Source organism: Phalacrocorax aristotelis, chromosome 4 (assembly GCF_949628215.1).
Source record: "Phalacrocorax aristotelis chromosome 4, bGulAri2.1, whole genome shotgun sequence".
NCBI classification, from domain to species: Eukaryota; Metazoa; Chordata; class Aves; order Suliformes; family Phalacrocoracidae; genus Phalacrocorax; species Phalacrocorax aristotelis.
This window is the reverse complement of record NC_134279.1, coordinates 2,107,873-2,125,337: the sequence shown is the minus strand read 5'-3', so window position 1 is coordinate 2,125,337 and position 17,465 is coordinate 2,107,873. Positions and strand designations below refer to the sequence as shown.

At 44.4% G+C, this 17,465-nt stretch overlaps 1 protein-coding gene across 8 annotated transcripts in view; it reads left to right on the top strand.

Annotated features, from left to right (window-relative positions):
- Window positions 1–17,465, top strand: part of SLC4A4 (solute carrier family 4 member 4) — a 228,342-nt gene that overhangs the window by 904 nt on the left and 209,973 nt on the right. For 6 of the 8 annotated variants that reach the window (XM_075089983.1, XM_075089985.1, XM_075089979.1 and 3 more), the window contains exon 1: window positions 7,729–7,855. The exons of 1 other annotated variant lie outside the window; for it this stretch is intronic. In XM_075089983.1, coding sequence (XP_074946084.1) covers window positions 7,845–7,855 — 11 coding nt within the window. In that variant the 5' untranslated portion in view covers window positions 7,729–7,844. Of the gene's footprint in view, window positions 1–7,728; window positions 7,856–8,001; window positions 8,023–17,465 lie in introns of those variants that run through there. One more of the 8 variants, XM_075089982.1, reaches the window with a different exon arrangement.

Below are 17,465 nucleotides of genomic sequence, written 5' to 3'. Positions count from 1 at the left end.
TCTGTGCATGCAGTGGGACTGCTGGAATTTATCTGTGCCAGAGATGAGTCACTAACTCTTTCTCTGAAAATTCCCTTTCCTCCCAATGTTGTTCACCCATGATACACTCCCAAGGGATACTGCATCTTAGTTTTATGTTTTATTGACGGTCAGCACTTGGCTGTTGCTCTCAGATGAGGACATCTCCAGCATCTGGGTGCCCTTTTGGCTTTAAATTCTGCTGTTACCATTGCTTCTGGGATTGCCTTTACAATCCAGCTGGAATCATATTGGCAGTAGGTCAGAGAGCATTGCTGAAAATGTAGCAGTCCTCTGTGTGCTTGCTGTGGAGCATGGACTGAAGGTCTCTGGATATGTTGAAGTCCCTCTGCAGAGCCCTCCTTTTAGTCACTTTTTGTCTGCAGTCTTCTCTGTCTCCACGTTTGTTGTGCTGTCTTTGAGGGTTTTTTGTTCGCCTGTTGTTGTATGCTGCTTGTCTCTAGCACTGGAATAGAACCTGATTCTCCTGCATCTGTCGCGCTGCTGCCCATGGACTGAACCCTTGACGTTTCCTTTCCTTACCACATCCTGTACGTGGGACGGTGATACCTGCGCTGCCCTGGCCGTCATTTTACCTTCTGAGCTCCTGCGGTCTGAGCCTGTATACTTAGGCTAAACAAGTGGCGTTACCGTATGGATCCTTGGCTTGGATAGCTGCAGTGGCTTTAGATCCTGGAAGGCAATTCTGTAGCAGATTAGATCTGTCCTACAGCATTTCCTGCTGGCTGGAATAGTGTGTTCATTGAACGATCTTGTCTCTCACTAGGAAGTACTTAAGGTCTTGAAATCAGATATAGATACTAGAATTCTTAGCCTCTTAATGTAAGTACAGATTTCCATTTCTGCTTCTTGGTTTCAGGGTATTATGTTTTGGGGGGTTTTGTTTGGTGGTATGTTTTCCTAATGGTCTTTAGAGCCTCTCTTTAAGGGAGCACTGTGTTCATTGATCGGGGCAAGTAATGAGATCTGTTTTTCCAAGCATTACTCCATGCAAATTGGCTGCGGTTTTGGGGATTTCCCCCCTATTTTTTTCTTCCTTTTATTTGAGATAGAAGAAAGCTTTATTTTTTTCTATTTTTGTCACCTGTTGCCAACTCAGTGTATGGATTTCTAGGCAAGAAAGCCTAGCAGCTAACATTACTAGCAAGGTTTTTCTTATTGTCCTGCCTTTCTGCTGTGTTTCTCAAAGTCGCTTGTTCTGAATCCCGTTAACTTGATGAGCTGCCAGTGTATTTTGCGTACAATACACTGAATAACGTGTTACGACTCTGTATAAAAGCAGTCAGCTTTCCTTAGTTGCCAGAAGATCTCAGCTGCAGTGTGTGTTCCTCGGTGCATGCCACAAATGAAAATAGTGCGCTTTAGATTCTGCATCTGCCCTGCAGGCTTCTGCATGAGCAGCATCAGTCTGGGAGCTCGTGCGACCCCAGTGTAACTCTAACCTTTGTTTTTGGTGCTGTCTCTGACCTAGGTTAACCGTTCCAAGATCACAGAACTGGTTAAACAATGGCTATTACGACTGTAGGTAGCTTGGGTTTAGGTGTTTTGTTTGTTTTTTGTGTGTGTGTTTTTTTAAGGGGACTGTGGGCTGTTTGTGAAATAGCTTTAATCTGAAATAATAACAGAAGCATTAGTATTGGAAAGTCCTTGGTTCTAGTTGTGACTGTTGCTGACAGTATGTGGTGTTGGACAGGCGGCTTTTCTGAGCATGACTCATTGGCAGCGCCTGCCCTGCTGATAACAAGGAGTGCCTTAAGATTTGTTCTGTATTTTTAACCTCTCAACTGCTATCTGAATGGTTGGGAGGGTGGAGAGAGCTCAAGGGAAGTTCTTCGCTGCTGTTCTTTTTAAAGAGAGGGAGCGGAGACAGACATTAGGTGAAAGAAATTTCATTAGGAATGTGGACATAATTAATGCGTAGGTAAACCTGAACTGAAAAGTAAGATGTGAACTGGTAACAGATGAGTAGAGTGTATCCTTTTATCTGAATAAGATCTGACACTAGTGGGAACCAGGATGTGGTCTCTGTAAATGACGCTTGATGCTGCAAAAAATACACATCTGGGAGATGTAGAAAGTGGAAATACTTGCACGGGAGTTGTCAAATGACATGAAAAAAGGGGATTGCACTTAGAAGTTCTACAAATATGATTTCTGCCAACTTTTGTCTGTGGCAATGGACACAGACTACAAATTTAAGACCCCTGGAAGGTGAGAAACTGCTTCAAAAGGTGGTGTACTCAGCCCTGGTAGCAGGGCGTTCAGATAACGACACTCAGATTCTCACAATCGGTACTCAAGTGAACTAGTGATGGGGAGATGTTTGCTGCTGGTTGATGATAATACCTGCCCCCTCACAAAAAAGGGGAAGATGAAGAATGCGCGAGTTGAAGAATAACCTGTAGTTGCAGAGTTTTGGTGCGGCAGAAGCAGGGTGGGTAATATAAAGGCTGGTAACCATTTAACAGGAAGAATGGAGGGAGAGAAAGCTGAGTGCAAGGGAGAGGCAAATCTGGCTCCTGCGTGCTAGACGGTTGAGGGACTAACAACGGGAGAAAGAAAATGGAAGGGGAGCACAAGTCCCTTGAGGAATTGTAATATCCTTGCTTTTCTCTATCTCTGCCTGTGTAGAAGGTTTGTATGCCCTGGGCCACTTACCAAGGCAAGTGTCCTGTGTTTTCCTCCTTGCAGGTGATGGCTAATGGGGCTAAGGAGACTTGCTGTAAGCCTATAGTGGCTCTGCCATATCAGTTCCATATCTAGATACTGGAGATGATAGGATAATGCTGCCACCGGAGGGTAAAGTGAGTAGGAGGAGGCAGTTTTAAAGGGCCTAAATGCTCCAGTGGCGGTAGTACGGTCAGCCATTTACACCCTTGACAGAGTTAGTGAATAAGAGCTGCTTTGAAGCCGATCTACTGATATTTTTCCTCTGCCAGATACAGATAGGTTAAAGAATGAAGGCCATTACAAATCTGGCAGGCTGTGTTGTCTCGTGTCTTCTGCTGGCACCATTGCTTTGGTTCAAAAGATCTTCCTGTCGATGCAGGTGTTGCCTGGGAAGACCGGAGTAAGGTCTTGTAGCAAAAGTGCATTTTTTCCAGGAGAGGCTATACTTGCCCTGCAAGCCCTTTGCTGGCGTAAAGCGAGGTATAGCTGTATTGACAGTTAGCTCAGCATAGATTTGGCCTCAGTGTAGAGGCCTGGGCAAAGCTATTTATTTGAACTAGGGCTTGGTTAATCACATGTTGTAAGGGAAATGAGGGTTTGGGTTGGTTGGGTTTTTTTCCTGGTATATAGCATACTGTCACAGAGGAACCCATCAAGTTAGTGTGTGGGGTTTTATCTTTGTTTTTTTTAATAGCATCTCTCAGTTAAGAGAACATGCTCAGAAAGTACCTGGAAAAGAGTCATTCTCGGTCCCGAACCTGACAGTGTTTTTGAGACTCTTATCTCTGTTTCATGCCTCTAATTTGGTGGGGTGAAAGGGAAAGTGATCTCTAATCCAGCTAAACACATCTGACTCCAGACTTCGGTTTGTTTGCTTGAGATTGAGATATGCAGGTGAGTTTGCTGTAAATGTTTAATGAAAGGGGTTAGAGCGCTGGTTTGCTCTGACACTCGTATGACTTGAAGTATTGTGCTTTGGATACCAGTTGTGTGTGTTTTTCCCTCATTTTTTCCTTCTTGGTATTTTAGTTCTGCCGGGTTTGAGAATAAACATATTCAGTTTTTAAGTCACTGATGGGAGGTGGAGAAATGAGATGTTTAACATAGAGCACAGCCTCTCGAAGAGGGCATGTGTCTAAATGTCTGTTTTGTGAGAAAGTTCGTTCCCCCTTGACCCCCCTGAGCAGATTCTGCTCCAGCAGAAGTGATGTCACGAGGGGCAGACTGGGGCTGATTCTTACCACTTTTGAAAAAAGTTACTTTGGGAATGTAAAACCCTTATTGCTGAGACACCAAGATGAAAAGTATACTGCAAGTATAAATAATGTGGAGACAAACTGCCTTTGTTCCTGAAGATGCATTGCTAGAGTATTTAGAGATCCATCTCACCCTAGAGCTCTTTGCTTGTCTTCTGTCAGTAGGCAGTTGGGTGTGGTTAGATATGACTAAGCAAAGGAAAAGGGCATTATGACTTCCTTGTAATTAATGGATTCGATTATAATTCACGTAGAGTGGGAGTCTGTCTAGAGGCTAGTGAAAATCTCCACCCCAGGCCCATTTCTGATCTCTTCTGCTAACTGCTGTTACCAGTTGCTTACCACAGCAGTGTGCTCCTTGCCCCTGATATCATGTTGCACAGCCCCCACCTCCAGTGATTTGCAGCAATATTCTAATGAAATTGTTTATCGGTGTTCATCTATTTGTTTGTTTAAAGTGGGGTGCTGTGTGACTTAGATAAGTGTCTTCTGAGTGGATCAAAAAAAAAGTTCAGAGGCAGTAGAGAGTTAGTAAAAGGTTATTGAAGAACTTAAAAGTAGCTTGGCTGAACTGTGGATTTCTTTTTCTAGAACAGGCTCCATCAAAACAGTCACTAGTAATATTTTGGCCTGATCATATAGTGGCTTGAGTGAACTAGTTTCTGATACGCTTGTAGCACAGACTTCACTATTTGCACAGAATTCTATCTGTTAACATGTTCAAATTTTGTATATCCTTTGTTATGAAGGCAGCCTGCGGCCTTTGTAATCTTTTTCTGTAACTCCATCCTCCTGAACCCTTCAGTGTTTTCTTCCTTTTCCATGGCTTGTCAGCTTTGCTTGACATCTTCATGGAATTTGGTCTTCTGGGATCGAAGGGGTTATATGGAAATATTTGATCGTCACAAGTGGGGACTCTGACAAGAGACTTACTGAGCCCTTTCTCACAAAAGATTTTACTTCCTTTTAATTGCTATGGATAAAATGGTGTAATCAGAACTTGGGTAGCTCCCCGTCACCTCCACTAGATGTTTGGGTACCAGCTAGAAAGTAGCAAAAAGGGCTTCCTACTTCTACTCGATTCTCACCAAGTTTACCATGTCATTTGAGGTTTGTTGGGCAGCTCCTGTTTTTATATAACTTATTGTTGCGTTTATTTTCCATAATGATTTGGGAAAGCTGATTATTTTTTCCTCCCAGTCCAGGAACAGTTGCTCATCCTTTCCCATCACTGAAGCAGCTGGTTGGAAATAGGCAAAGATTTCACAACTGTTTGAAGCCGACTGCATTCTCTCCTTGCTGAGAGCCCTCTAGCACTCTCCTTATCTGTCTTAGAAGAAAAATGTGGCCCGTGTTAACATGCTTCACTTAACTTCTGTCACTGACTCCACCTAACCTGGCACAGGCCAGGATCGTTCTTTACTCTTACTCGAGGATTGTGTGTGATTGGGCTTAATCCTGTGCCCCTTCATCATCAGGGGATGTCATCTAACTCGCTTGCCATCTCTCTGTGTAAACTGTCGGTCTGTTTTCTTAGTGATGCTTAGGTTTGCGAACGAGTGTGGCTTCTACGTGACCACATAAGGTGAAGCTGCCTGGGCTTTCAGGACTGCTTCTTGCCTGGCGCTGCCGTTAAGCCCCTGACAGATTTTTGCCACCTTCTGCATGGGCTTTAGGAGGAGCTTCTAGGTATTGTAGCATTTATGGAAAAAATGTGCCTGCAGCATCTAGCCAGAGTTTGTCAGTCAGTGATTGCAAACGTGGAGTATTGCTCTGTAACCACACACGACATAGTTAGCAGTCAGTAATCATAACAGCTAATTATGGTTTCAGTTTCTGCTGTCTCATGGTTGCCTTTCCTGTAATCTCTTAGTACGTGGGGTCTGGGTTTTGGTTTTCTTCTGTAGAAAGATTCTCTGAAGGTTTTCTGTATAAAATCTGGCCAATTCGTGTCCATCCCAGATGACTGAGAACCAGTGGGTGTCATTGTACACATCTGCTCCCTGTGCTGCCTCTTTCCTGCTGAGATAATTTCACCTTGTGGATTTGGAACGGAGGTAATTAGGGTAGCCAGCATAGAAGTAAAAGCATGGCTGTGTACCCAGGCCATTACAAGAGGAGATGACCTGAAGTAGAGAGTTGTTCTGGGGTTGCTTAGACCTTTGGAGTTTACCAGACTGAGATTGAGGTATCCCAAGGTGAAAAGGAAAAATGAAAAGCAAGCTAAGCTGTTTATCCCAGGCCCCCTGAGTTAAAAGCCTCAGAAGTGCTCAGCGTATTGTATGATCATTGACCGTGCTGACTTTAGAGGGTCTCAGTTGTGTCCTGAGCCCTTTGCAACTGACCTAAACTCCTCCTTGGGCTATGAATGTCTTCATCACTTGCTATGTGAATAGATTATCAAGCTCCGGAGCTGTGTTGCTCCGAGCTAAGGAGGCTGGATCTGCATGTTCCTGTTCAGTCAGTCATGACCTAAGATACAAACCTTGTGGGTTTTTTTTAGTGCCAGACTGTTTGCTGCTTGTTTCCATGGTAGTGCCATACCCTTTCCATTCTTCTCTGGTGAGCTACGGTGGTGTGTGCCTTTTGGTTCAAAGAGGGCACACTGCCCTTAATAATGGTGAAATGCTCACATCCCCCTTTTTACCCCTGCCCTGTGTGCGCTAAGGCTTCACGCATGGAACAGGAAAGAAGGCAAGGCACCAGCAGCTTGCTCGGCAGCCTGCCCCGGGTGTTGTGCGTAGCAGGTAGGACTAGGGAAACTCGGCTTTAGGAGAGGGAGCTTGAGTAAGGCAGTGCGAATGGGAAGCCCAGCAGTAACTCCTAAGTCAGACAATAGCTCTTGGGTTTGGTTGGTGGTCATTTCTTAAGCAAGCCTTTGAGAGACTTGGCAAAATGGGCCTTACAGCCAAATCTTGTTTGGTGAGGATGCTAGAGAGGCATGATGTGACGTTCTTGTTCTTGGTAGTCTTGGAGAGCTGGCCTATGTGGGGAAGGACCATCATTGTGTGCTCTGGGTGGAAGGAGGCTGACTCCTGAAAAGCATTCCCGTACTGATGTACTGATCCTTCTGAGAACTGTCCTTGGCGCTCAACTTCTCGATTTCTCAGATTTGGCCATGGGTTAAACAGTTTTGGCTGTGTGCATGTGTGTTGTGGTGGGGTTCTGTTGTTCCAATTGGCTGTTGTGGCCTTGGTCCTTGTCTCTTGCTTTTACTTCCTCCTTTATCCCAGCGAGTGTGGTTTAAGAACAGATTGGCTAATATGATGGTTTAATGATGGCCAAAATAGCCTTGGTCTCGCTGGTCACTCTTGAAGTCATAACAGCACAAACCACCTGATTTCATCCGTCTCCTTGAGAGTCCGTCTTCCCTTTCCTACTTGTTAAGAAAGGGTGTGTGTGTGGCGTTTGCTGTATAAGCAAGGATAGGTAGGAGCAGAAGCCCAATGCTTGTGATAGAATAATAATTTAACTGCCTTCATCAAGTCCTATGTATTCTTGTCTTGGCCACAGAAAGAAAGAAAACCTTCTCATTGCTCTGTGATAATAAGCTGATCTGGTGCCTTTATGGGAATCCACCTTTGACAGAGCCCCGGGGCCTGCACAGCTAATTGAGAAAAGTTTTAGGCCGAAACCCGGCTCAGCTGGGCTGCTGACTGTTTCGCTGGCAATGAACAGTCCTTTTTTTTCCCCTGCAGTTTGGCCCTGGGCTCTTCAGAGGCCTCTGGGCACAAGGTAAATAATCTCTTTTTATTTGTCATAGGCACCTGTACAGCTCCTGGTGTGGCTGGCAGTATCTGAGACTCTTGGAATCCTTCAGCGTATGCTGCTGTAAAGCTGAAAAGTGACTTATTTGAGAAGTACAAAGAGCGAGCAGGAATGCATCAAAGGTAACAGAGGAAGTCCACAGTGACAGCTGTGGCCATTTCTTTCTGACCAATCCACAGCCAAAGTATGCTTCAGCTGTACATAACTTAATATTTTGGTTGGGCACTTCCAGTTTGCGGTTATATGACGGGAAGAGAGGAAAAACATAAACTGGTTCTCTTGTGTCAAGGTAAACAGACATCCTCCGGAGCGTTTGGGATTTGGCTGTGGGCTGAGCAAGTGTGCCCTGGGTTGTAGAGTGATCGGAAAATATCTTGTGGGAAGAACCTCTGTGGTCCTATGAACCTAAAGGAAAGTGGGATTAGACTCTTGGGTTGTTCCATGCCTGAGGAATGCCTTAGAAGAAAAGGAAAACTGGTCCCTGCAGAGTGTGAAATGTAGCATTAACAATGGGACACTGTGTCTGTGCTACTGTTACAGAAGGTTTTTGCTCAGAGACCTGTCAGCATTTAATTACAGTTGACTTTTTAAACCATCTTTCTTTTGGTAAAAGAACATTTTATTATTAAATCTGCACTTACGTTCACAGACTCAGGAATTTTGAGTGTTTGAATTGGTTGCAGAGGCAATTAAGCACCTAAATCCCTTTTGAGATGAGATTGTGCCAGTTCTTTCCGTAACAAGGGTGTACAGTGTTTATTCCTGCTTTTTATACAGCTGCCGTTTATGTTGGGGTTGGTTTTTCTTTTTTTTTCTTTTTTGTAAATTGTCTTTTGGCTCAAATAACTAAAGGTAACCTCTCTCGTTTTATTGCTATAGCCCTGTGACTGGTGCCTTATAATTATAAGGCACCTGGGAGGAATTTAGGCTAACAGTGATCTTCCTTCAACATGTTGTTGCATCACCCATGAAAAGATCAGAGAGATAACCCTTTGTCCTAGGTAAATTATAGAAAGTAGAGCAGCATAGGCAAGCTGGAATTACTATTTTGCAAAAACAATGTGTGGGCTGACTAGGAGAGGCCTGGGTGACCTCAAATGCAACTTGCGTCCTGGAGAAAGGAGATGTCCCGCTGCTCGAGTCCAAGTTGAGTCACCACCCCTGGAGGTATTTAAAAGATGTGCAGATGTGGCACTCGGGGGCATGGTTTAGTGGTGGGCTTGGCAGTGTTAGGTTTATGGTCAGACTCGATGATCTTGAAGGTCTTTTCCAACCTAAATGATTCTACGATTTTAAAAAAGTCCCAGAAACTGGCTGGTTCTGCCAAAGCGTAGATGGTCTCCGGAGACCACGTAGTGAGGTAGAAAGGGTGATAGCTCCAAAAGTCATGCTGTTGTTCAAAATGTCCCCTCCTGCCCTAGTTTAAGGTAACAGCTAAGATGTGCTCTAATGCTAGGTATGATCCAAGCAGCTGATGAACAACCAGAGCTTGGATACGGACCCCTTAGATTTTTGGTCCTAGCTGCCGAGCAATTGAATGGATGCTCAAACAAGACTGATCTCAAAGGGTAGTACTGTCCCGCTCTAAAAACCAAAGTCTATACCACAGACTTCAGGAGTGTCATCTGAAAGTTAGTGTGTTCTGCTCTGTCTTGAGATGAGAGTGGTTAAGATCCTCTGTGGTCTGTAGCACTCTGGGACCAGCAGATTGAAAATACCACATTTGAACTGCCCTTTAGCTCTTAACCAATGTGGAAGCTCCCTTGGTCACCAACAGGTTTCAGAGCAGTGGCCTTCAATGACGAAGGGAGCAGGTGTTGGAAGCTGTCTGGTTTGCTGTTTTCTTACCTTAGTTTCTAGTCGCTATGAACGTGCATCTTCACATGGACAAGGTTCTTTGTCAGGCAGTGCTGGATTCTGTAGAACTTGCAGCTGTGGAATCATGCAATAGGAGGAGATGCCCAATTTGGTTTTTTATATGAACAGCTATTAACACATAGCTTCGCTTAAATGTCCGTCCTTTTCCCCGAAACGTCTTTCTTCACCCGTTATTAAATAACCAGTCGTAAGCATTTGGCTACATTGCCTGATTGTTCCTGGTATTTTTCTCAAAGAACATGGAGGACCACTGTCATGGACTCCTATGTGGTTCTCTCCAAAAGTCTTGCTTGCAGACTGCTGAAGAAGGGGGCCTGCTCCTAGATAGAAGAACTTTTTGTGAGTGACCTGTATTAAGTAATGGTTTGAAGGTCTCAGCCACAGGAGACTGTGCAACAGGTATCTGTGGAAAGCAACTCAGCATTGTCTGAAAACAGGAGACTCCTAACACTTCAGAAATGACCATCTCTTTGGTTATCTGTGGTGTTCGGGTTTATTCCCTTTGGAAGTGAACTCCCGCTTCCTCGGGGAAATAATCTGTGTGATTGAAACCGAGGGAGCTCAAGCACCTTGGTCTTTCTGAGAAATCCTCTCTAAGCCTCACAAGGCGCTACCCCTTGGAGAGGTACTCAGAATTCATTCATAGCTCTTTGAAAGCATTGGCTGAAGAAGGGGCCGCTGGAGGGTGCTGTTGTCTTGCGCTTGGCCAGCATAAAAAGTGTTTTTTTTTAAGAGGCATGACCTGTACGGTTAAGGGATTCCCCTAGAAGACTAGCCTTTTTAAAAGGAAAGGGTCTGGGGTTCAAGACTGACAAGTGTGGGGGTGTTGTGTAATAACATCCTATAATTTTATGAGAAATTTATGGCTCCTGGTCAAGAAGGGAAAGTTGAAGTGGCCTGGCTAGCTGTGGGCATTTGGGAGACCATATTTGTAAAGGCTGTAGAACAGTGAGCAAGCAAGAAAGCAACACCGCCAATCTGGATACAAACCCGAAGTCCGAAAGGCAGTAGGTAAGGATTTGGTCTAAACCGATGTCTTGGAGCTTTCACTAAATTGTACAATTATATTTCAAATAAACTGCTCACCTGAAAATCCAATGAAGCAATGAAGAGTTAAAAGGAAGTAGAAAGTTAAGAGTAAAAAGGAAGGAAAGTCAGAAGTTGTTTTAGGAAGACAGTTTCTCCCAGAGAACATGAGTGACCATGTGTACCCATGCACCGTAGGAGGGAGTCTCCACAGACCTTTCCAGAGGTAAGGAGTAATAAGTCCAGAAGAAAAGCTATGTGTATGTACAGCTTATGTAGCTACTGAGGTCAAAACAGAAGCATTTCAGAGAAATGCGGTACCATGCTCTGTGAGAACTTGCACCATCTGACTTCATTCCCGCTATTGCCCTGGAGGAGCAGAATTGCCAAGTTTGAGCCTCAGATCTGCTGAGACAAACACTGTTAGGATCAGGGATTGCACGGAGTAAGCGTCCAAGGAAAGAAGACCACGTGATTATATTTGGTGCTAGGGGACGGTTTGAAGCTGTGTCCTGAAGGAAAGTGCTTTTTAGCAGAAAGCTTTCAAAATTGAGTTTGCTCTAGTGTTGCAACAAAGGTGTTGGTCAAGAGGGAGTTTTGAATATCATTAGTGCTTCCGAGTAGTATTGCTTTCAGGCGCGCAGTTTGAGATGGCTTCAGGCATCTTTCTTTTTCTTTCTAAAAATGAAGAAGGGGGAAGACACTTGTTCAAAACGTATTGATGTTAAAAAAAAAAAACTAAGAAAGAAAGGCAAATTAAGTGTATTGTTTGACTTGACCTTCGGGCTTCCTTGACCTTAAACAGGCCACTGCATGTCATTTTATCTGCCTTTTACCGTGCGTTTAAAATGGGGCTGTTGCTAGTAGCCTACCTAAAACCTGATTAGGAGTTTAAAAGGCAAAGTTCAGTAGTATTTATGACATACTGTATATGTTTAAGGCATGGAATTCTGTCAGAGGAAGAGATTAGAATTGGACTGCTTTCAAACTGCAGTTTTAATAAACAGTGTGTGACTTCAGAAAGGAACGATTTCTTCCTTCATTTAGTTGCTGCTCTCATAAAAAGAGCATGTAACTGTGTATTTATGCCAACGTATGTGCATGTGCGTGTTTCATCACAGTTTTCTGCAAAGTTATAGGCTAGTGACTGTTGTGACCTCTCAGTTGTAAAATCCAAGTTGCAGAATGCATTGGTTGGAGGATTGGCTTGAATGACTTCTATCCAAGGTGTGTTTGTGAAATCTGGGACGACGGAGGGCAGAGCGTTAAGGGTTAACTGCAGGAATTTGGGGCTAGCTCACTGTCTGAGATGGAATGCATCTTTTCTAGGCAAAAGCTGCGAGGACGTCCTATGTGGCTGGTTTGCCTCCTGTCATCCGGGGAAGAGCTAACTCTGACTTCTCAGCTCACAGCCCTGGCATTCCTTGTTAAAAATTCCCGACTGACTACTCGCAGCTTGCCTTGTTCATGTCTGTGCAAAGATTTAGGAAAGTTATTAGGAGCTAGTGATAGCCAGAGGGCTGATAATAAAGCTGAAAGGAAACCATTAGATGGTACAAGGTGTCACTCTCTTCGTGCTTTTTAGAGTGTGCCGCCAGCTATTTTGCCTGCTTGGTGAAGTTTGGATGAGAAATGGCTTATTCCTTGGCAAGAGAGCAGTGCTTAGTGATACGAGCAGTATTGTTTTGTTACTTACCGGCTAGTTTTGTTTTCTCCGTTCTCAAATGAGAAACTTTGGCTATGTGTGTTCTTGTCACTAGGCCTTCTGTGACCTTGCAACTAAAGTCAGCATGTCTATCTACGAGAGTTGCTGTGGGAACAAGTTTGAAATAGGGTGTGTATGGAGTGGCGGTGGGATAAGAAAGGTTCTGCTCGGCCAAGCAGAAACGCTGATTTCACATTAGGGCGGGCTCAGCTATGCAGCAGTGGGCTGGCTGTAGCTTCTGGTGACGGAATTTCAAGTTGTCCCCCGTTTAGTTAGTGCGTGAGGGATAACACTGAGCAAGGAAAGGAGCAGGGCAAGGAAAGCAGGGTTACTTTCTCAGCCAGAGTGCATCATGATACGCTGGTTGTGGGCCACACGTTGCCATCTCCCCATCTGGCAGGGAGGGCGTCCGCGCCGTATGACATGGCTTGCCAAAGCCACTTGGGTTGCTGGCTAGAGGGAGCTGCGTGGGTGACGAGGGCTGCTGGTACAGGGGTAAGGAATTGAAAGAGGATGCGGGTCACATTTTTTTTAAATTCCTGATCACATATGGGTTATGGCACGATGCCACTGGAAAAGTAGACGGCGCTTCAGGTTTAGTCATGCCCTGTGCTTATTATAGTTCTGTTGTGGGATTCCAACAGCTTGCTAACTGCAAGCGCCTATCATTAGATCGTCATCCCAGCAGCAATCTGCCTCGTGGGAGGGAAGAGCCACTGGCAGCTGCCTGGAGACACTGGGTGGGAAGAGCTGATGCACAGACAAATTACATGCTAATCCCGAGTAGGGAAAGGGGTGTGATGCCAGCCATGCGGGACAGGGATTGTTGCCAGGCAGGTGTCTGCAGACCTGGTGCCTACCCAGAACAGGCACTTCTCTACTTCTGCCAGTGCTGGCCTTGCTCTCCCCAATTAGTAAACTCTTGGGCAAAGTGTGCATAAAAATAACACAGCTGGGAATCTTAACTCTGCAGTGCCTAGGTGCGTATGAGGGACGTTAGGTTAACGCGGGCATTTCTGCAGCATAAGCTGCATGCAGGAAAATTCTTCTTCCCGCTTTATTGCGGGCCTTTGACTGCAAGAAAAGCAAAAGAGCAAGCATGAGAAAGCTCCCCAGGGAATGAGCACCAGGATAGGATTAGGATGAAGAAAGCACTCCGCTAAAGCTTGCCTTTCAGCAGCTGGTATCTTCTAATATGAAATTACAGCCCAAAATGTAGACAAAGAATATGAAAATGCAGGGGTGAAAGTGGCTTTCGATGCTCATGGCTAGTTTGGCTTTTTGTTTTAACTCAGCCCAGAGTTAAATTCAAATTTACTTATGTGATGAAGATATAACTGCTGGTTTTTGAGAATCAGACTGGCATTTAAATACAAGCTTAAGTTGTTTGTGTAAGTGTCATGCAGAGTATTCTCACCAAAGTGTTAGAATTTCGTGGTAATTGTGTTTAATTTATGGCCAACTACATTTAAGAATGACCTCATTCTAATGTGGTGTATAGTGAGTATTCTCTTTTAGTAGATAAGCTCCTCAACTTAGCAATATGAAATAGGTCTTCCTTGCATAATATTCTAAACCCCCATTAAAATGGAAAGAAACCTATAACTCGAAGTAAGTTTGGTTTATTAAGTTGGGGTAGGTGTAAACTCTGAGTGTTGGTAATGCTTGTCGTTAAATGGAGATGCTGGCACATAGACACAGGAGGCGGAGGAACTGTAAGAAATACAAAGCCCTTCAATATTTGAGGCCTATTACACCCAAATCAACCTTTAACACCTCCTTTAGTACTGTTAGGTTGAAAATAAGTTAAAGCAGAACTAGGAAAACAGCTTAAAACAAATCTGGGAAACTTGGTTACTTACAGAAAACGAAAATGAGGTTTGAAGACAATGCAAACCATCTCGGCGTTGCCTGTAACGTTTGATTTCCTTCGCACTGAAGCACCTGATGTGCCTGGGAGCGGCGAGCCTTGGCTGTGCCCCTGCCAGCCCCCGCTGGGTTTGGGCCGGCCCCTCGAACCGGGCCGGGGCACCGGGGCACTGGCCGCCGCCGCTGGCCGTGGTGCTGAAGGGCGGTGGCGGAGACATGGGGACTGCCCAGCAGCACCCCCAGACAGGTGACTGGGACAGTCTTCTCCCACTGGGAGGAACCGGGAGACGAGACACCCGCGCCGGACAGTCTACCCGGAGAACAGCTGTCCTGCTGTCTCTCTGTGACATGTTTTAAAGCCCCAGAGTCACGGTGGGAATGCCCTTTCCTTCTACCAGAGGTGACCTCACCCAGCAGATGGTAGAGGCTTGAACGGAGGTTTCACACGGAGCGTGGTTTATCAAGAAGTGATGCGTTTCCGGTGGGTCTCGCTTAAACATGCTGAAGGCTTGGATTGTGGTTAATGTTGACTCTCACAGTGTAGGAAAATAGGTATGTAAAAGAGCTTTTGAGCAGAAGTGCAATTGCTTGCTTGCCTGGAAAGTCTCTCCCTTAAGAGTTGTTCTGGGTGTTTAGAATTAAGTCTTCTAATGAATGGGAGGGACAACGCAGCCAACATATCCTTAGTGCTGGAACTGCATTTCTATCCTTGAGTTTTTACCTGTTTGCAGTGGAGAAGAAAATTCATCCTGTTGCCATGTATTTATTGGTTTGAAGGACTGAATGTGTTCAGGATGAGTGTGAAGAGCAAGGTGTTACTAAGTTATTAAAACCAAGTTTTTCCAGGCCTTAGGATTCCACATCTGTAGACTGTGGCGGTGCAGGCTTAGCTAGTAGTATTAACAGCAGTGTTTTCAGATTCTTCATCTTTTGTCTTCTTCCAGTGAATCAGCATCTATTTCTGTGTAAAAAGTCATGACATGAAACACCTTAAAACGGGCTGATCCCTACAATAATAAACAATTTAAAGGAAAAACTGAATCCTTGCTCCAGTAGAAAATGAAAGCCAAATTGAGCTTCCGAGGAACACCATTTTGTGATGTCCTTGATAACAGTAATAACAATAAAGGTCGTGAGAGCTCTGTCATCCTGAGACGTGATGTTGCTTGCTTAGAAAAGTGGACCCTGCTGAGGTGCAGATCAGGTACATCTGATAACGGAGATGGAACAGCCGTGTTTATTTCTAGAATGTGTCAGCGAACCTGTTTCTGGTCCTTGCTCTTCTGTAACAGTCAGGTGTTTATTTACATGGTCTGAAACTCAATGGCTTCTCCCGTAAAACAGAGTTAGTGTATCTGATTACTTAGTACCTTTCCTTCCCCTTCTGTGTGCTGATGACATGAGATATTAGTAAGAAAGACAGAGGGGGAATGGGATATTTCTGATGTAAGATTATACTGTCGCCAAAAAGGACAGTTTCACCCTGACCCTAGCAGCACATTCCTGCCCCCTTCCCCACTGTGCTGCTGTGTGTGGGGAGCAGGGTAAGTCGGGACTAAGTCTCAGTTCTTGTTACTTTCCTTCCTGCTCCCAGTGTAGTTTTAGAGAGGTTATTTTTCTTGGTAGGTGACCAAATCTGCGGTCCAGTACATCTTTAGATTTATTGCTTTAGAGGGCACTTCGTTACCTTACAAGGAATTAAATTGTAAATATTGGTGTTGTAAAATACAATTTTTGGGATAATTTTGCAGATTATAAAATATCATGATGATGCAGCGGACATGGAAATCTGTCAAACTATTTGTAAACTGGTCAGCAGTATGATTTTTGCTTTGGATGCTAATCCATACTGAAGAAAACAAAAGGAATTGAGAATCTCACTGAGAGCCTCACACTGTGAAGAAAGCGTGCATTGAAGACACTAAAAAATGGATAAGCATGTATCCATGCCTGGCTATTGTGTATATTTGGGCCCTTCTGTTTGAAAATATTAGCAGCTAATCTGAAAATGAATTGAAGGCGCTGCATTTTGGTTTGAAATATACACAATACATCCAGAAGTCAGTGACCTATTTAAGCAAGGAAATCTGACTGTACTAGTGCAACCTGTTATTAGAAAACCTTCACTTCTCCTCTTGGACATCAGAAAATTACTCATGATGTGTTAATTGGAAAAGGCCTGAAGTTTAGAAATCTGATTTCAGGTTATTTTGGTTGTTCTTGTTTTGCCTTCCTTGAATTTTTTTTTTGACTCCACTGGCTGTGCAGCCAAAAATAGATAATACACTAGGTTTTGTTACCTCTGTCCTCAGTGGGCTCAGACAACATGGGACAGAATGTCTGAGTGCAATAAAGCTCTTTCTCACTAATAAAGTTAATTCCTCCTTAGTGGAAGGATAGCTGAAAATTAGCTGAGGATATGATGGATATTTGACAGTTGTTTTTTATAACGTTGCAAAATAGACAAAATATGCCATAATCATGTGATTATAACATGCTTTTGGTCACTGTAGCTACACCCTCTGCCGTATTGTGCTGTAAACCAAGGTGATAAATGCTAGAGGTCAGTGACTGGTACTCTGCAGGTTGTCCGTATGGTACCCTGCACGAGTCCGGCACCTGTCTGGAGCTGCGGCAGCTCTTTCCATGCAGCGCCGCTTCCACTGTCGCTTTCTATATAGGTCCACAGTGTATTTGCTGTTTTGCCTGCAGCTGTTCAGAGATAGGTACCGTAACTCTGGGTGTGGGCAAGTGTTTCATCTTACCGCTCTGTGTGTGCGTGTGTCACTATTCACTGAGGAAGGCCATACGGACTTTTGGAAAGCCGCTACAGAAATGGATGAACAACTTCTATTTTTCTTTTCTGTCTCCTCTACTGCTGATGGATCTTATCTGTGTGTCGTGGTTCAGCCTCAGCTGGCAACTGAACACCACGCAGCCAGGAAAGAAAGAGAAAATCTTGCTTTTTCACATCCCAGGCTAAGTGAGTCTTCCACCTGATGTCAAGCCCTGCCAAGAGCTCTCGGTGTGCACAACAATGGCAGAAGCTTTAAGGCACTCAGAGTTGGAGGAGAAGCTACAGTCTTTTAGGGTCAAAAAAATGTTTTCCTCTTCATCCACTCCATTAAGTCACCCTTGATTTATTAATTGGCAAAGGAGCGGAGCGGGGAGGGAATTGGTGTTTAGTGACAAGAGACTGCATCAGATGCTGCGTATGAGAATGCGTTTCTGTGGTACTGGGTGGAGTATACAGA